At 34.7% G+C, this 14,059-nt stretch overlaps 2 protein-coding genes and 1 pseudogene across 2 annotated transcripts; 2 read left to right on the forward strand and 1 right to left on the reverse strand.

The window, feature by feature from the left end:
* The first annotated feature begins 2,418 nt into the window (after nucleotides 1-2,418).
* LOC107463834 (coleoptile phototropism protein 1) lies at nucleotides 2,419-5,528 on the forward strand. Its single transcript, XM_016082716.3, has 3 exons — nucleotides 2,419-3,570; nucleotides 4,510-4,830; nucleotides 5,044-5,528. The coding sequence occupies exons 1-3, from the start codon at nucleotides 2,749-2,751 to the stop codon at nucleotides 5,263-5,265; spliced, it is 1,365 nt and encodes a 454-aa protein (XP_015938202.1). The 5' UTR covers nucleotides 2,419-2,748; the 3' UTR covers nucleotides 5,266-5,528.
* A 1,894-nt stretch (nucleotides 5,529-7,422) lies between these two features.
* Nucleotides 7,423-8,642, forward strand: LOC107463709 (ABC transporter B family member 10-like; annotated as a pseudogene).
* Nucleotides 8,643-8,686: 44 nt separating this feature from the next.
* Nucleotides 8,687-12,194, reverse strand: LOC107463833 (uncharacterized). Its single transcript, XM_016082715.3, has 7 exons — nucleotides 11,934-12,194; nucleotides 11,468-11,583; nucleotides 11,235-11,353; nucleotides 10,773-10,935; nucleotides 10,449-10,654; nucleotides 9,997-10,321; nucleotides 8,687-9,794 (listed from the first exon to the last, which is right to left on the reverse strand). Exons 1-7 carry the CDS (start codon nucleotides 12,093-12,095, stop codon nucleotides 8,852-8,854), a joined length of 2,034 nt encoding a protein of 677 aa, XP_015938201.1. The 5' UTR covers nucleotides 12,096-12,194; the 3' UTR covers nucleotides 8,687-8,851.
* Between the last annotated feature and the right edge of the window lie 1,865 nt (nucleotides 12,195-14,059).

Raw genomic sequence — 14,059 nt, forward strand, 5'->3', positions numbered from 1 at the left:
AACATTCTACGAAAAGTTAAAAGTTTTAAGTATCTTGGGTGCATCATACAGGATAATGGAGAGATTGAACATGATGTAAATCATAGGATCCAAGCAGGTTGGTCAAAATGGCGGAGTGCATCTGGTTTTATATGCGACAAAAAAGTGCCTTTAAAACTTAAAGGTAAATTCTATCGCACCGCTATAAGACCGGCTATGCTGTATGGTACGGAGTGTTGGGCGGCTAAAGGGGAGCACGAACATAAGCTGAGTGTGGCAGAGATGAAGATGTTGAGATGGATGAGTGGTCATACGCGATTGGATAAAATAAGGAATGAAGATATAAGGGAGAGAGTTGGAGTAGCACCCATTGTGGAAAAGATGGTTGAATCGCGTCTCAGGTGGTTTGGACATGTGAGAAGAAGACCGATAGAACATCCAGTCAGGAGGGTGGATGAGATGGAAGATGGACAAAGGGCGAAAGGCAGAGGAAGACCTAAGAAGACCATCCATGAGGTGGTCAGACGAGATCTACATGTAAACGGTCTCACTGTAGACATGATACATGACAGAGCAAAATGGCGTCGTTTGATTCATGTAGCCGACCCCACTTAGTGGGACAAGGCTTTGTTGTTGTTGTTGTTGTTGTTCTCTTCAATTACTTCTTGTTGAAACTTCAGAGAAGAGTAAAGTGAAAAATTGGAGATATGATTTCACTGGATTTGATGAATTATGTTCATGCTCCATAGTCTCTTACTCTCTTCCGTAAGTTCATCTGATTATTATCATATACCTTCAATATTTTGTTGTGACTGTTTTGTTAATATATAATCTCATAATAGCAATAACATTCTAAAAAACATAGTAATAATACTCGGAGTGAGGGTAATTATTTTGTTTCGAATCATGAAGGTTCTTTTTAGTTACTCTTCTAATTGAAATAAAAGGTAAATTAACTGATATCATTGTTAGTTAAGCAAACAGAATGGTGGATTTTTTCCTCGCTTGTATTTTTTCTTTTTGGACAGTAAATTCTTTCTAGTAATTCTAGAAAAACAGTTTATGAAACGGTGGTCAAGAACACGGGCGGTAACAAATTTCTTGCAGGCAGTTCGCTGTTAAATCCGGCAGCCGTTGACTCCTTGGAGCCTCATCACCTCACAACATTTTACAACCTATGCTGCTTTCTGTGAAATATATATAAAACAAAGGTTTGCTTACTTATTGTTTTCAAGTCACCATCATTGTTCTATTAGGCTTTTGTTTTGCTTCAGAGTTTTAACTTTCTCCTTTCTAGTTGTAACGTGTAGGTGAAGCCACTTTTGTTTTTCCTATGAAATACAGAACTTTATAATATGTACTTATTTCTAGAATCATTCAGAAGAGTCCCACCATTTTCACCTTTATTTTTTCACCTTTTACCCTCTTTTTGTTGTCTATAGCTGTGACATTTTGTGCTGGAGTGGATGAAACAAAATTATAAATGCAGTGGACCAATATCTCTTTGAGCTTCATTTGTCTGCTTCAAATTTGACAAATGAGTATGTTCACGTGCTTGGCTCTCATTTTTCCAACAAAACTATGAGATTTCTTTCTTTTGGGATCTAATTTAAAGTACATGTGTGTGTCTTAGGTGATTTGTAATGTCATTATCTCTTTTATATATTGTGATTGTTTTAAATTTTAATCTTTGAATGTGTTACTAATTTTTTCTGATACATACCCTTATTGATATTTTATTTATAGTAAGCTTCCAAATTACTAGACTATATGATAGTATTTGACAGATTTTTCTCAGAGAAATAAAGTTCTCGGTATTTTTTTTTTCAGGACAAATTTGTTCCGTGAAACTGGTTTATAAATATGTCATATATATATGTCACAGTATCCCTTAACTCGATAGGCCAATGATTAATCTGCCACGGATTTGAGCTGCATACACAATATGGGATTCAAACACTGACATTTGTTTAAACTTTAAACGGACGAGTAAGCTAACCACTCGACCAACCCAAGTTGGTTTATACTATATATGTAACCCTACTAGATATTTTTTCTTTTTAAAAAAGAAAATAAAAGAAAAGATCCAAGTACCAAAATCATTGATGAGTGACATAAAAAAAAATCATGGATGAGTGCACTTATTATAGATTGCATCATGGTGTTCATTTTTCTTGGAACCTGACCACTTCTCCATGATGTTATTATGCAATGTAACAGGCAATTCCTTCTAAAGAAAAAAAAAAAAGGTTCCCCAAGTTTCTTTGCTTATCTCAATTGGATTCCTTGTAATGGCAATCAGCATAAGTGTACAATGGACAAAGTCCAAATCCGTTGTGTAATACATGAGATAGAGAGTGAACAAAGGTGTCTATTTCATGTTCCTTTCATGCTATAATTGCTTTTGTTCTCCATATCATATGAAGAGAATAAACAGTTGTATGAGGGGCCAAAATGTAGGATTGGTTAAGATGATAGATACAACTCTAGTCCCTTAACTAGAGGTCTCAGGTTCAATCGGGCCGAGTTGAGTCGAATTAGCCAGTTTCCTGGTAAACAGTTGATATGATTTGTTGTTTGTTATAGGGAGAAGAATTAACAGTTCTATCAGTGGTCCTACCCATATATATCAACAAACAAGGCCTTATCCATCATCCTCTCTTCATTCCTTAGCTTCAACTGATTCAAGAAAATCTCACATCCAAATCAAGAGGGCCAACATAGAAAAAAAAATCAACTTGATATTTTTGATGATATATACTTTTTGTAATGCAGCATAACATGCTTATGACAGCTACAAAGGCAAAAGATTGTACTACTTCTACATTACTTGAGCTTTTCACTGAGATGAAGAATCAAACCAACACAGATTCCATCAATTTTCCACCACCAAGATCTCCATCATCCCAATTCTCCTCTGAATGCTGGTTTGATGATGCATGCATCCTTGACATGGACTACTTTGTCAAGACCCTTTCCGGAATCAAAGCGAAAGGCGTCCGGGCCGACTTGATTGGTTCCATAATCACACACTATGCCTCCAAATGGCTACCTGACCTCTCTGCAGGTGACTTGGCCGAAAAAGGCCTTACGCAATTCGAGGAATCACCAGAGAGCGTCACAGCTTCTTGGATGAAGAAGAGGTTCTTTGTGGAAACATTGGTGGGAGTTCTGCCTCCTGAGAAGGATGCAATCCCCTGCAACTTCCTCCTTCGCCTTCTCCGAACAGCGAACATGGTTGGTGTTGAGGCTAGTTATAGACACGAGCTTGAGAGGCGGATTTCATGGCAGCTTGACCAAGCTTCATTGAGAGAGCTTGTGATTCCATCATTCAGCCACACTTGTGGAACTCTTTTGGATGTTGAACTTGTTATTAGGCTTGTTAAGAGGTTTGTGGGTTTGGATAGTGAGGGAGCCAAGAGTGGTGCTGCTCTTGTTAAGGTGGCTAAGTTGGTTGACTGCTACCTCGCCGAGGCTGCTGTCGATGCGAATTTGAGCTTGTCCGAGTTTGTCACTCTTGCAGGAGCTCTTCCAAGCCATGCTAGAGCAACAGATGATGGATTGTACAGAGCCATTGACACTTATCTTAAAGTATGCCTTCTATTCTCCTTCATCTGTTCCACAGAATCCATCACTTTTGGGAATTGCATTACATTCATTCAGTCATTGTGTTATGAATGAATGTACTGAAATTCCAAAAGCGACGGATATTGTGGAAGGAAGCGATTAATGGTTTAAAATTGGTTGATTACTAGAGTAGTAGAGTAGTTTCATTCAAAAAGAACTCACATTACTATTATTATAACGCATTCTCTATACTCTTTTTAAGTTATTTCCCTAAACATGAAAAGGTGACAAATAGGTTTAGTTTTTGTGTATGGAAATAACAAATTCCTAGTTCCTCTGTAACTCAGGATTCTTTGCACATTATTGATTTGACTTTTCTTTTTTTCAAAAAACAGAAAAGAAAAAGAAGAGGATAGTGTGAGAAACAAACAAAAGGATGATGAACTTGTAGTCTTATACTAAATATCTCTACACAAACAGTTTCTTATGTTGTTACATGCATGAGAATATTCTTCTAAGTGAAGACACTGAACTTAATTCCACACTTCTCTACACTTGGCTTTTCTGTTGTCTTCACAATCCTGCAAGTCAAAAAGATTAGGGTAAATATTTGAGTTCATCAAAATTTACTGTGAACACTAGATTACTTCCTATCTTAACATGCAAATCAATGTTTCTTAATGTATATAGATACAGAGTTCAATTTTGATGCACTGACAGTGTAAAGCGTTTTACACAGTCCTGCAATCACATCCGTTCTTTTGAATGACCATTTACGCGATCAATATAAAAAGTAGTTATTTTTATTGATGTTGCGTTACATAATTAGATGCATGTGTAAAACTAGTTTACACGAAAGTGCATCAAAATTAAATTCCATGGTTATTTGAGGTCAAGTTAAAAGTCCATCTTTTTCTTTTATCACCAACTTCACATAAGTTTGATATGTCAACTCTGTTGTAGGCACATCCAAGTGTGTCCAAGGAAGATAGGAAGGGTTTGTGTAGGCTTATTGATAGCCGGAAACTCACTCCGGAGGCGTCGCTTCACGCGGCTCAAAATGAAAGGTTCCCTGTGAGAGCTGTGATTCAGGTGCTCCTGTCAGAGCAAACTAAATTGAACCGGAATCTAGATTGGAGTGGCTCCTTGATCAGCAGCACTAGGAGCCCGAATGGCGTGCTAGACGCATGTCTTTCGAAGCGCGAGATGAATGCTCAACACATGGAGATAAGGAAGCTCAAGGAAGAGCTGTATAGGGTGCAAAGCCAGTGCAATGCAATGCAGGTTATTAGAGATATTATTGTGTGGTAGAAACTCACGTGCAGTTAACTTTATGTGAAGTTGATAGGTGAGAGAGGTGAGATGACAGTTTAGTCAAATCTATCAAATCATTTAATGACTCTCAACTATCAACTTCGCATGAAGTTAACTGTAGCTGAGTTTCCATCTTATAATGTTTGTTACAATTTTCTCTTATCGTCGCGATTTTTAACATAGGTACAAATGGAGAGGATGGTTGAAAAGAAGAAAGGGTTCTTCAAGTGGATGAGATTTGGGGTGATGCCTAATGCATTTGGAAGCAAAGGGTTTGGAGGAGTGGAGAAAATTGATGAAGTTGTTGAAGGAGAAGTTGGATTTGGAAGGCAAACACCAATGGACTTGAAGACCAAGTTGGTCAAAGGTAGGACTCCTCACAAGTGGAGGAAATCCTTGTCTTGAGACAACACTTTCCATGGTTTGTGGAAGAAATGAAATTCTTAGATGGTTATGGATTAAGAAATTTTTTTTAAAAATATATAATATAGAATGAATGATTTAGAATTTCTTTTGTTTAGTTGTATTATTAAGCAAGTTATAATGTTGTGTAAGTTAATAATGCAATGGCAAATGTGTAATTAGGTTTATTGTTATTAGGGCTGTGAGACATAAATGTAACATAAGATATTGTTGTATTTTGAATAAACTCGATAAATTTGTGTGAATACTATGTTTTTCAAGACAATCTATCTATTTTTAACCTATAAAAGTAGATATATAAATTTATTCACATTACTTTTAAGACATGTTTTTTCTTCTATTAATGTCATGTCAGCAATATTGCTTATTTGGCAAAATTTTAGAATCAACCACTCAATTTTTGATAAATCACCTATTATTTTTAAATCAGCAAAAAAAAAAAATATACAAAAAAAAATAAAAAACACCGATAATTAAAAATTAACCTACAAAAACATTGAATGTATATCCCCATATTTATTATATCTTACCGTTATAAACAATACAATAAGTTTATAACCCCAAGGCCCTAATAATTAATTTCTATAAATAATTTATTAAATGTAATAAACATCCGTATTACAAATCTATTAATAATATTATTAACAATAATAAATTTTACGTTACAAATATTCAAATTTCATAATGAGGCTTGCTACACATACAAGTCTTTTTGACTTACAAGTTTTACAAGTTGCTACACATTAGGGTCTTTTAATGCGTTATTCAGTTTCCAAAGCGCTACACTCACTGTGAATTATGAACGACTCCTCTTCTTCTTCTTCTTCTTTCTCCTCTTCCTCTTCCTCTTCCTCTTTCTCTTTTTCTTCTTCTTCCTCTTCCTCTTCCTCTTCTTCTTCATTCACCATAGATTATGAACAACTCTTCTTCTTCTTCTTCTTCCTCTTCTTCTTCTTCTTTCTCTTTGCCTTTTCATTAGTTGTTTTACTTGCGTTTATTACTGGTATTCTTGCTTCATTTTTTTTCTATTTTCATGGTTTCTGAAATCAAGCTTTGAAATCGTTTTGAAGATAATGGAACTTTAGAAATACACCCAAACGATTACAGAAATACACCCAAACGATATTTCTTCGTTATTTTCTTTGCCTTTTCATTAGTTGTTTTACTTGCATTTATTACTGGTATTCTTGCTTCTTTTTTTTCGATTTTCATGGTTTCTAAAATCAAACTTTGAAATATTTTGAAAATAATAGAACTTCAGAAATACACCCAAACGATTATAGAAATACACCCAAACGATTACAGAAATACACCCAAACGATATTTCTTCGTTATTCTCTTTGCCTTTTCATTAGTTGTTTTACTCGTTTATTACTGGTATTCTTGCTTCTTTTTTTTTCGATTTTCATGGTTTCTGAAATCAAGGTTTGAAATCGTTTTGAAAATAATGAAACTTCAGAAATACACCCAAACGATTACAGAAATACACCCAAAGGACACCTTATGCATAATTCAGAACTCTTTCTCTTTCTCCTCCTCATATTCTGCTGCTTCTTCTTCTTCAAAAATGATTTCAAAGCTTGATATCAAAAAATAATGGAAATCAAGAATAACAAAAAAAGAAAACAAAGAGAAAAGCACGTAAATGAAGAAGGAGAAAGAGAAGGCAAAAAACGAAAGAAAAGAAGAAGAAGAAGAGGAGGAAGAGGAAGAAGAATGTGCAGCAAGAAGAAGAAGACGGTGTAGTGAAATTGTGCAGTAACGGTTGAAGAAGGAGAAAGAGAAAGTAAGAAACGAAAGAAAAGAAGAAGAATTGTATATGAAGACTTGTATAAAAAAATGCTTGTATATGAAGAATTTCTCTTTCATAATATTAGACCTACTTATATAAGTCTCTTATCACTATTTTTTTAAATAACATCAAATTTAGCACAATAAATTTATTTTCGAACTACACAACATCTCAGACTTACTCAATGAAGCATTATTTTTTGAACAATATTACCAAATAAACAGACAATTGGTTTATCAAAGTTTGCATGGTTCGTCTATGAAAAACATTAACAATCACAAACGAAGAGGAGTCTCACAATAGAAATATAACCAGAAATGTAACCATCCTCAGTTTAAGCTTTTGGGATGAATGATTTCATGATAGTACCTTTTTGTAGGTATGGATCTGTATTGATGGAGAAGGAGCTTTCTAGCTTTAAATCAGTTATTAAGTCATTCATGGTTTTAATCATAACCGCGCTGGCCATGGGGGAGACATTGGCAATGGCGCCGGACATGCTGAAAGGAAATCAAATGGCTGCATCAGTTTTTGAAGTGATGGATAGAAGAACAAGTACAAGAAATGATGTTGGAGAAGTGTTGCTTGCAGTTGAAGGAACAATTGAGCTAAAAAATATCCATTTTCGCTACCCTTCAAGGCCTGATGTGGTTATTTTTAATGATTGCAATCTTAGAGTTCCTTCAGGGAAGACTGTGTCCTTCCCAAGGACACAGTGGAAGAGTAATGATTGATGGTAAGATTTTGAACAAACCTTAAATCTTAAATCTTCAATGTGCATGGAGTACCAATGTAGTAGTCTTAGACTAAATTCTTAAAGTGAGATAGTGAATTCTTTAAATTGGTACATATCATGAATCTCAGGACCTCTATATGGATTCAGTCAGTAGTCCTGGTTATCATAAATGTGAAAACATTCTTCTAAGTTCTAACAATGATATCATTCATTAAATTCTTGCAGGAAAAGACATCAAGAATCTAAACCTAAAATCTGTTAGGAAACACATTGGTTTTGTGCAACAAGAACCAGTTCTTTTCGCAACATCAATTTATGATAATATTCTTTATGGGAAGGAAGGAGCATCTGATTCAGAAATAGTTGAAGCAGCTAAGCTTGCAAATGCTCATAGCTTTATCAATGGTTTTCCTGAGGGCTACTCCACCAAAGTAGGGGAAAGAGGAGTTCAACTTTCTGGTGGTCAGAAACAAAGGATAGCTATTGCCAGGGCAATCTTGAAAAACCCTGCAATCTTGTTGCTCGATGAGGCCACTAGCGCGCTTGACGCAGAGTCAGAGCGCGTGATACAACAAGCACTAGAAAAATTGATGCAGAATAGAACAACAGTTATGGTTGCTCATAGGCTATCCACAATAAGAAATGCATATCAAATCTCAGTTGTAAATGATGGAAAGATTGTTGAGCAAGGAACTCATTCAAGTCTAATAGAGAACAAGAGTGGAGCATATTATAAATTAGTTAGTCTTCAGCAGCAGAATGTACATGAAAACTGTATTTCTATGTTAATTTGATACACTTTGGATTTATAGAAAACTGTATTTCTGGTAGTAATAAACAAGTTGTTATTACAATCACATTCAAGAGACCTATTAGTATTACACAAATGAAACAGTAAAATGGCAAATCAATTTTTTTTTCTTTCTTCTGCCTTTTCTTTCCCATCTATCTATAAAATAAATATTTTCCATCACTTATTCATCAAGAATCACTCATAAAGTATAGGAGGTTTGGTTAACACCAAAGAAAACTCAATCTATTCAAAGTTTCACTGCTTTCTTGAGTGTCTTGAAGGGCGAACCAAAGAATTTGTTTCCAACAACACTGTGTCTGCCATCCTCAATATCATTTCCTGTTGCAGGCTTCTTCCTAAAGCTTTCTAGACCTTTTCTCATCCCCAGAAACAAAGATGGTGATGATGGTATTCGCCTCAAGATCCGTGCACTCTCTGATCTAACAAGCGTTGCTTGCTTCTCCTTCTTTTCCACCCCTTTAAACCTTGTACTACCATTTATCTTTTCCTTGCTTGCTTCATTTTCTATTCTATCTTCTTCAGCCAGTTGCATCTGCTTCTCTTTAATATCACTGTCTGAAACTTTCAAGGTATGCTCATTCTCATTTGTTTCTTGTGGATCCATGCCTTCTAGAAGCATTTCAAGCCACTTTTCCACATTCCCTTTGCCACGTCTCTTTCTATTTTCTTCACTTTCACTTATTTCTAGCCTCTCAAGTTTCCTTTCAATGGAGTTGTCTTCCTCCAATGCAACAAGTGATCTTTCTTGCTCCTCAAGTTTCTCTTCTGTCATGTTCTTATCTGCTGATGTTTTTTGCTCTTTCTCATGTTCTTCTTTCTCTTGTTCTTCTTCTTTTGCAAGGAAACCATCTTCGCATCCTCTTTGTTCTTCATCCAAAAGAATCCTTAGCTCTTTGTGCAAATGGTTTCTTGGCTTGCTTCCATGCAAATACAGAACAGGTTTTCCATCATCTTCCTTATCCTCGAAAGCGGAAGCGTCTATTCTTGTTCTCTTTCTTCCTTGCTCCCATTCATGCCTAATCTCATTATCTAGTTCATCTCTTTGTTTGAACTTCTTGTGAAGCTCTTTCTCTGCAGCATCACAAATTTCCTTCTGCGCTTCAAGTCTAGCCATCAATGCATTACTTGCAGCCTGGTTCAATCTAATCTGTTCCTTATACATGACAGTCCTTCATGACAAAAACAAGTGCAAACATTTCTCTCAGTTTACATATGTGCCTATAGTTTAAAAAGTTTTCAATTAAGTTCCTATACTGGATGAAAAATCGCTATTTTTTTCTAAAAAGTTTTATACTGTATAGTAATTTGATTAAAAAGTTTAAAAACTAATGAAAATGATTGATTTTCTCCCCTTAGTTTTGGTAATCTTACTGGTGCATTGTGTCTCTAATCATCTTCTCCAGCATGGTCCTGTAAGAGCACTGAGCCTCTGCTAGCCTCCGGCACTTCTCTGCCTTTCGCCGACATTTTATCAGCTCTATTTCTAGGTCCTGAACTATGAGCTTTTCTTCTTCATTCATGAGCTTCATTTCTTTCACTTCATTATCTAGCTTCTGTATCTCTGCTTGAAATCTTGCACTTTCTTCTCTTTGCTTTAGGGAATCTCTAGCCATGACAATGGCATGATAGGGATTTTTACCCAACTGTGGATCTTCATTTTCCTTCAAAATATTTCCCTTGCTTTTTCTTGAAGCTACTGCAAAAGATCAATGGTTTTGCAAATATAAGCTGGTCAGATTTAACTTCAATCTGCACAAAACTCAACTCAAGATACTCCCTCCATCCAATATTAACTGTCACATTAAGATTGATGTCACATTTACCAATAGCAGCAGACATTGGCTTTGGATTCCTATTGTAAGATTCTGTTCGTGATTCCCTTCGAGATTCTACAATTGCAGCCGGAGCTAGGCCAATTTCCTCTTTCAATGCAAAGAAATGTTGGGGAAAAGAATGAGAATCCACAATTTGTGAACCATTCAACTCATGATCTTCTCCTTCACAGAACAGAAATGAAAAGCCTCTATGCCTGTTTTGTTTTCAATTTGCACTACAAAAATCAGCAACCATTCCAATCCACTTTGATCTTTGATGGAAAATGAGAATTTAATTTCAAAAAAAAAGGAAAAGAAAAAAGAATCAACAACCTTAAGTCTGAATTTGAAGAAGTGAAAATAGACAAGAACTGGTTTACAGATACACCTAGTTGGAATTCCCACCATGGGATTAAGAACTCTAGCTTGTTTTTCTTCTTCTTACAAGCTTGCTTCTGCATGATCCTCAGATTGCTTACAACAGTTAATCCCCCTCCTAAGTGTTTCAATCCAGAAAAGAGAAATTAAATTGTTCTTCTGATAAACCTATAATATTCAAATTAGGTGCATCTACACAAAATTATAAACTTCTGAAACTAGTACTTTGTAAAGATCCCCAAAGCAGAAATTCTCAGAAGTAAAAGTAGAATCAGTTAATCTAGAAAAACTAAATAACCTTAAAATAGTAGAGGGAAAAACATAAACACATATTTAGAATAATAAATTAAGATAATTCAAAACTTAAACACCCTTAGAAGGGTTTTATTGGTACTTGTGTTTTGAGAGATATATTACTTGAACAAGGAAACCAGTGATCAATGTCCCAAGCCAGTGGAGAGGTTGAATCTGCATGATAATACACGACATTGCCATAGGCATCGACTCGAATCACAGCAGGATCGAAACCAGCATTCCTAGAATTTAATTAATTCACAAGAACACCAGAACCAGATTTATTTTCTCCCTTTGCTTATAAAAAAATCTAAAGCAAAATTGTTCATACTATAAATTGAAGTTCCTAATCCTACCCAAGATGGCTGAGCTGCTTCCACAAGAGACTGGCAAAGATCTTAGGCTTGGTAGTTGGCTTCGCCTTTGGATCGATAGCCGCAAACATCTTATCCAAATCCCTTGCTCTCTCAGCCTAAAAATAACCTCAGAAAACAAGATTATTAGAAATATGATTGAATCAATTAGGCAATTAGATATTACTTACCAATTGGTTATCTCATATGCTTATATAAGGCTTGCAATCACTTCTAATTGTTAATTGGTTTTCTCTGATTACCATGGATCTCAACTCTCAAGTTTCCTCAACAAAAAACAAAGAATTTCAAGATACATAACATAGCTGAACTCAACTAACAACACCCTCAAAAAAACAAAAAAAGTTAACTACATAAGCATGACCCAGAATTCAAATTCCCATAAAAGTTATAGATCTTTACAATAAATCCAATCAAAATGATGAAGGGTATGGATCCATTCGCTTACCTCATGTTCCTTCAAAACATAAGGTAAGAAAGTGAAGGGAGGGCCATGGCTGAAAGGACTTAAATCCTTATTGCGGCAGAGCTTTGCATAGGCTTTTGGGTACCCAAGATTCTCACTAACAACCATTTCTTCTTTGGTGAATCCATAATCTTCTTCTGCCATTTGGGGTTTCTTATGATGATGAAGTTATGGTGTAAGATGCAGGGGAATGAAACAGAGGAGACTCTGTTTTTGTTTATTCATAGGAGCTTTCTAACGGTCGAATTGATTTCATTTTCACTTATTGGTTTGGTTGGTGTAAAGTTCAATTCGTTTTAATTTTTGGAGATTTCAAATTTTAAACCAATATAATATAGTATAATAAGAGTAATTAATAAGTTTAATTACACTTTTGAATCATAACCATACAATCAAATTTTTCTTTTAGTTTTTTTTTATTTACAAAAATAATATTCTAAATCGTTTTTTACGATTTAAATTTGTTTGTTTTGAATAATTATTTAAATAATAAATATGAAAAATAATTAATTTTTATTGACGATTTTGAGAAAAGTGATTTAATATGATAGTAAATAAAATCAATAGTTTTATAATTGAGATTTAAAATTATCAAAGGTGATTAATTACTTAAAAGACCACGTGATTTTTTCTTTTTTAATTTGAGTTATTCATGTAAAGTATAATGGCTTAGGTTTGTTTATCTTAACCTTAAATAAACTCTCTTCTCTTAATGAATGTCTCCTATTTTTTATTTCAATATTTTTATAATTAAAATATCAAAAATATTAGAGAGAAAAAAATAGTGCAAACTTATCTTATTTAGTATTTATTAATTATCGTTATAATTAATAAATATTAAATAAAATAAATTTTATCTGTTTTAATTAGGTTCTTATACTTTTTTTTCTTTTAATTAAATCTTTGCACCAAATTTTTTTTTTAAAATTGGGTTCTTACACTTTTTTCTTTTTATTTGGGTTCCTACACCAAATTTTTTTTAGCTGGGTCTCTATACAGTTAAACCAATTATTGTCAAGATGGACTTAATTGAAAAAAAAATTGGTTCAGGGACCCAATTAAAAGAAAAAAAAGTATAAGGATCTAATTGAAAATTTTGCAAAACTATAGAGACTAACAGAGTAATTAAACCTTAAAAAAATAAAAAAATAGAAAATGATAAAAAACAACTGCAATCCAAAAACAAAAACAGAACAAAAATAAGAACAAAAATTAGAGAAGGTGGTTGCAGTAGCAGCAGCGACGTAGGGAGGGGAGCAGCTCGGCGGCGACCTCCTTCAACCTCGACAAAAACCACTGCAGAATTTGTGATGAATTTAAAAATTAGGGATTGTGATGAATAAGAACAAGAATTAGGAACTTGAATCTTAACTTACTTGTGATGGCAGTGACGGTGGAATTGCGTGGTGGTGGTGGTGGTAGTGAATCTAAATAGCAGAGAATAGGGAAGGGAGGGGAAGGGAGGCGCCGCAGTGATGCTGAAAATGCAAGGAACACGACGACCACCACCACCACCAGCACCTCTCCAACAACGACAAAGAACAAGAGGCTAGGGTGAGGACCAGGTGCGGTGAGATAAGGTGATACGAGGGCGAGGCGCGGTGAAGCAAAGGCGAGGCGAGGTGAGGGCGAGGGCAAGGGCAAGAGAGTCCGCGACAAGGATGGCGACGACAAGACTTTTTTCTCTTTTTTTTTTTTTTTGAGTCTCTGCTTCTCTCTCTTGTGATATACTGAAAGATAAAATTGTTTAAAAAACGATTTTAATATTAAATAAAACATTGGAAACGATTTTAAATAAAAAAATAAGATTATGAACAATTTTAATTTTGATCCTATAGTTTAGGGATCAAAATAATAGTGATTCCTTCAAAATATGATAACTTAAGTGTAACGACTACGTGGGGTAGTTGTTGTCATGTGAGTGTAACGAGCAAATGGGATGAAAAGGTTGGTGACCCACATCAATGACTATTTGGTAACAATAATGCTATTATAGTTTTAAATATGTTCAATTTATTAGGAGTTAGGACCGACATTAACTTTAAGAAGCTAATCACATTTGGAAAAAAAAAAAAAATTATCCTAGAAGGAAAAATTTTTTTTTTTTT

This window comes from Arachis duranensis, chromosome 9 (assembly GCF_000817695.3).
Source record: "Arachis duranensis cultivar V14167 chromosome 9, aradu.V14167.gnm2.J7QH, whole genome shotgun sequence".
NCBI classification, from domain to species: Eukaryota; Viridiplantae; Streptophyta; class Magnoliopsida; order Fabales; family Fabaceae; genus Arachis; species Arachis duranensis.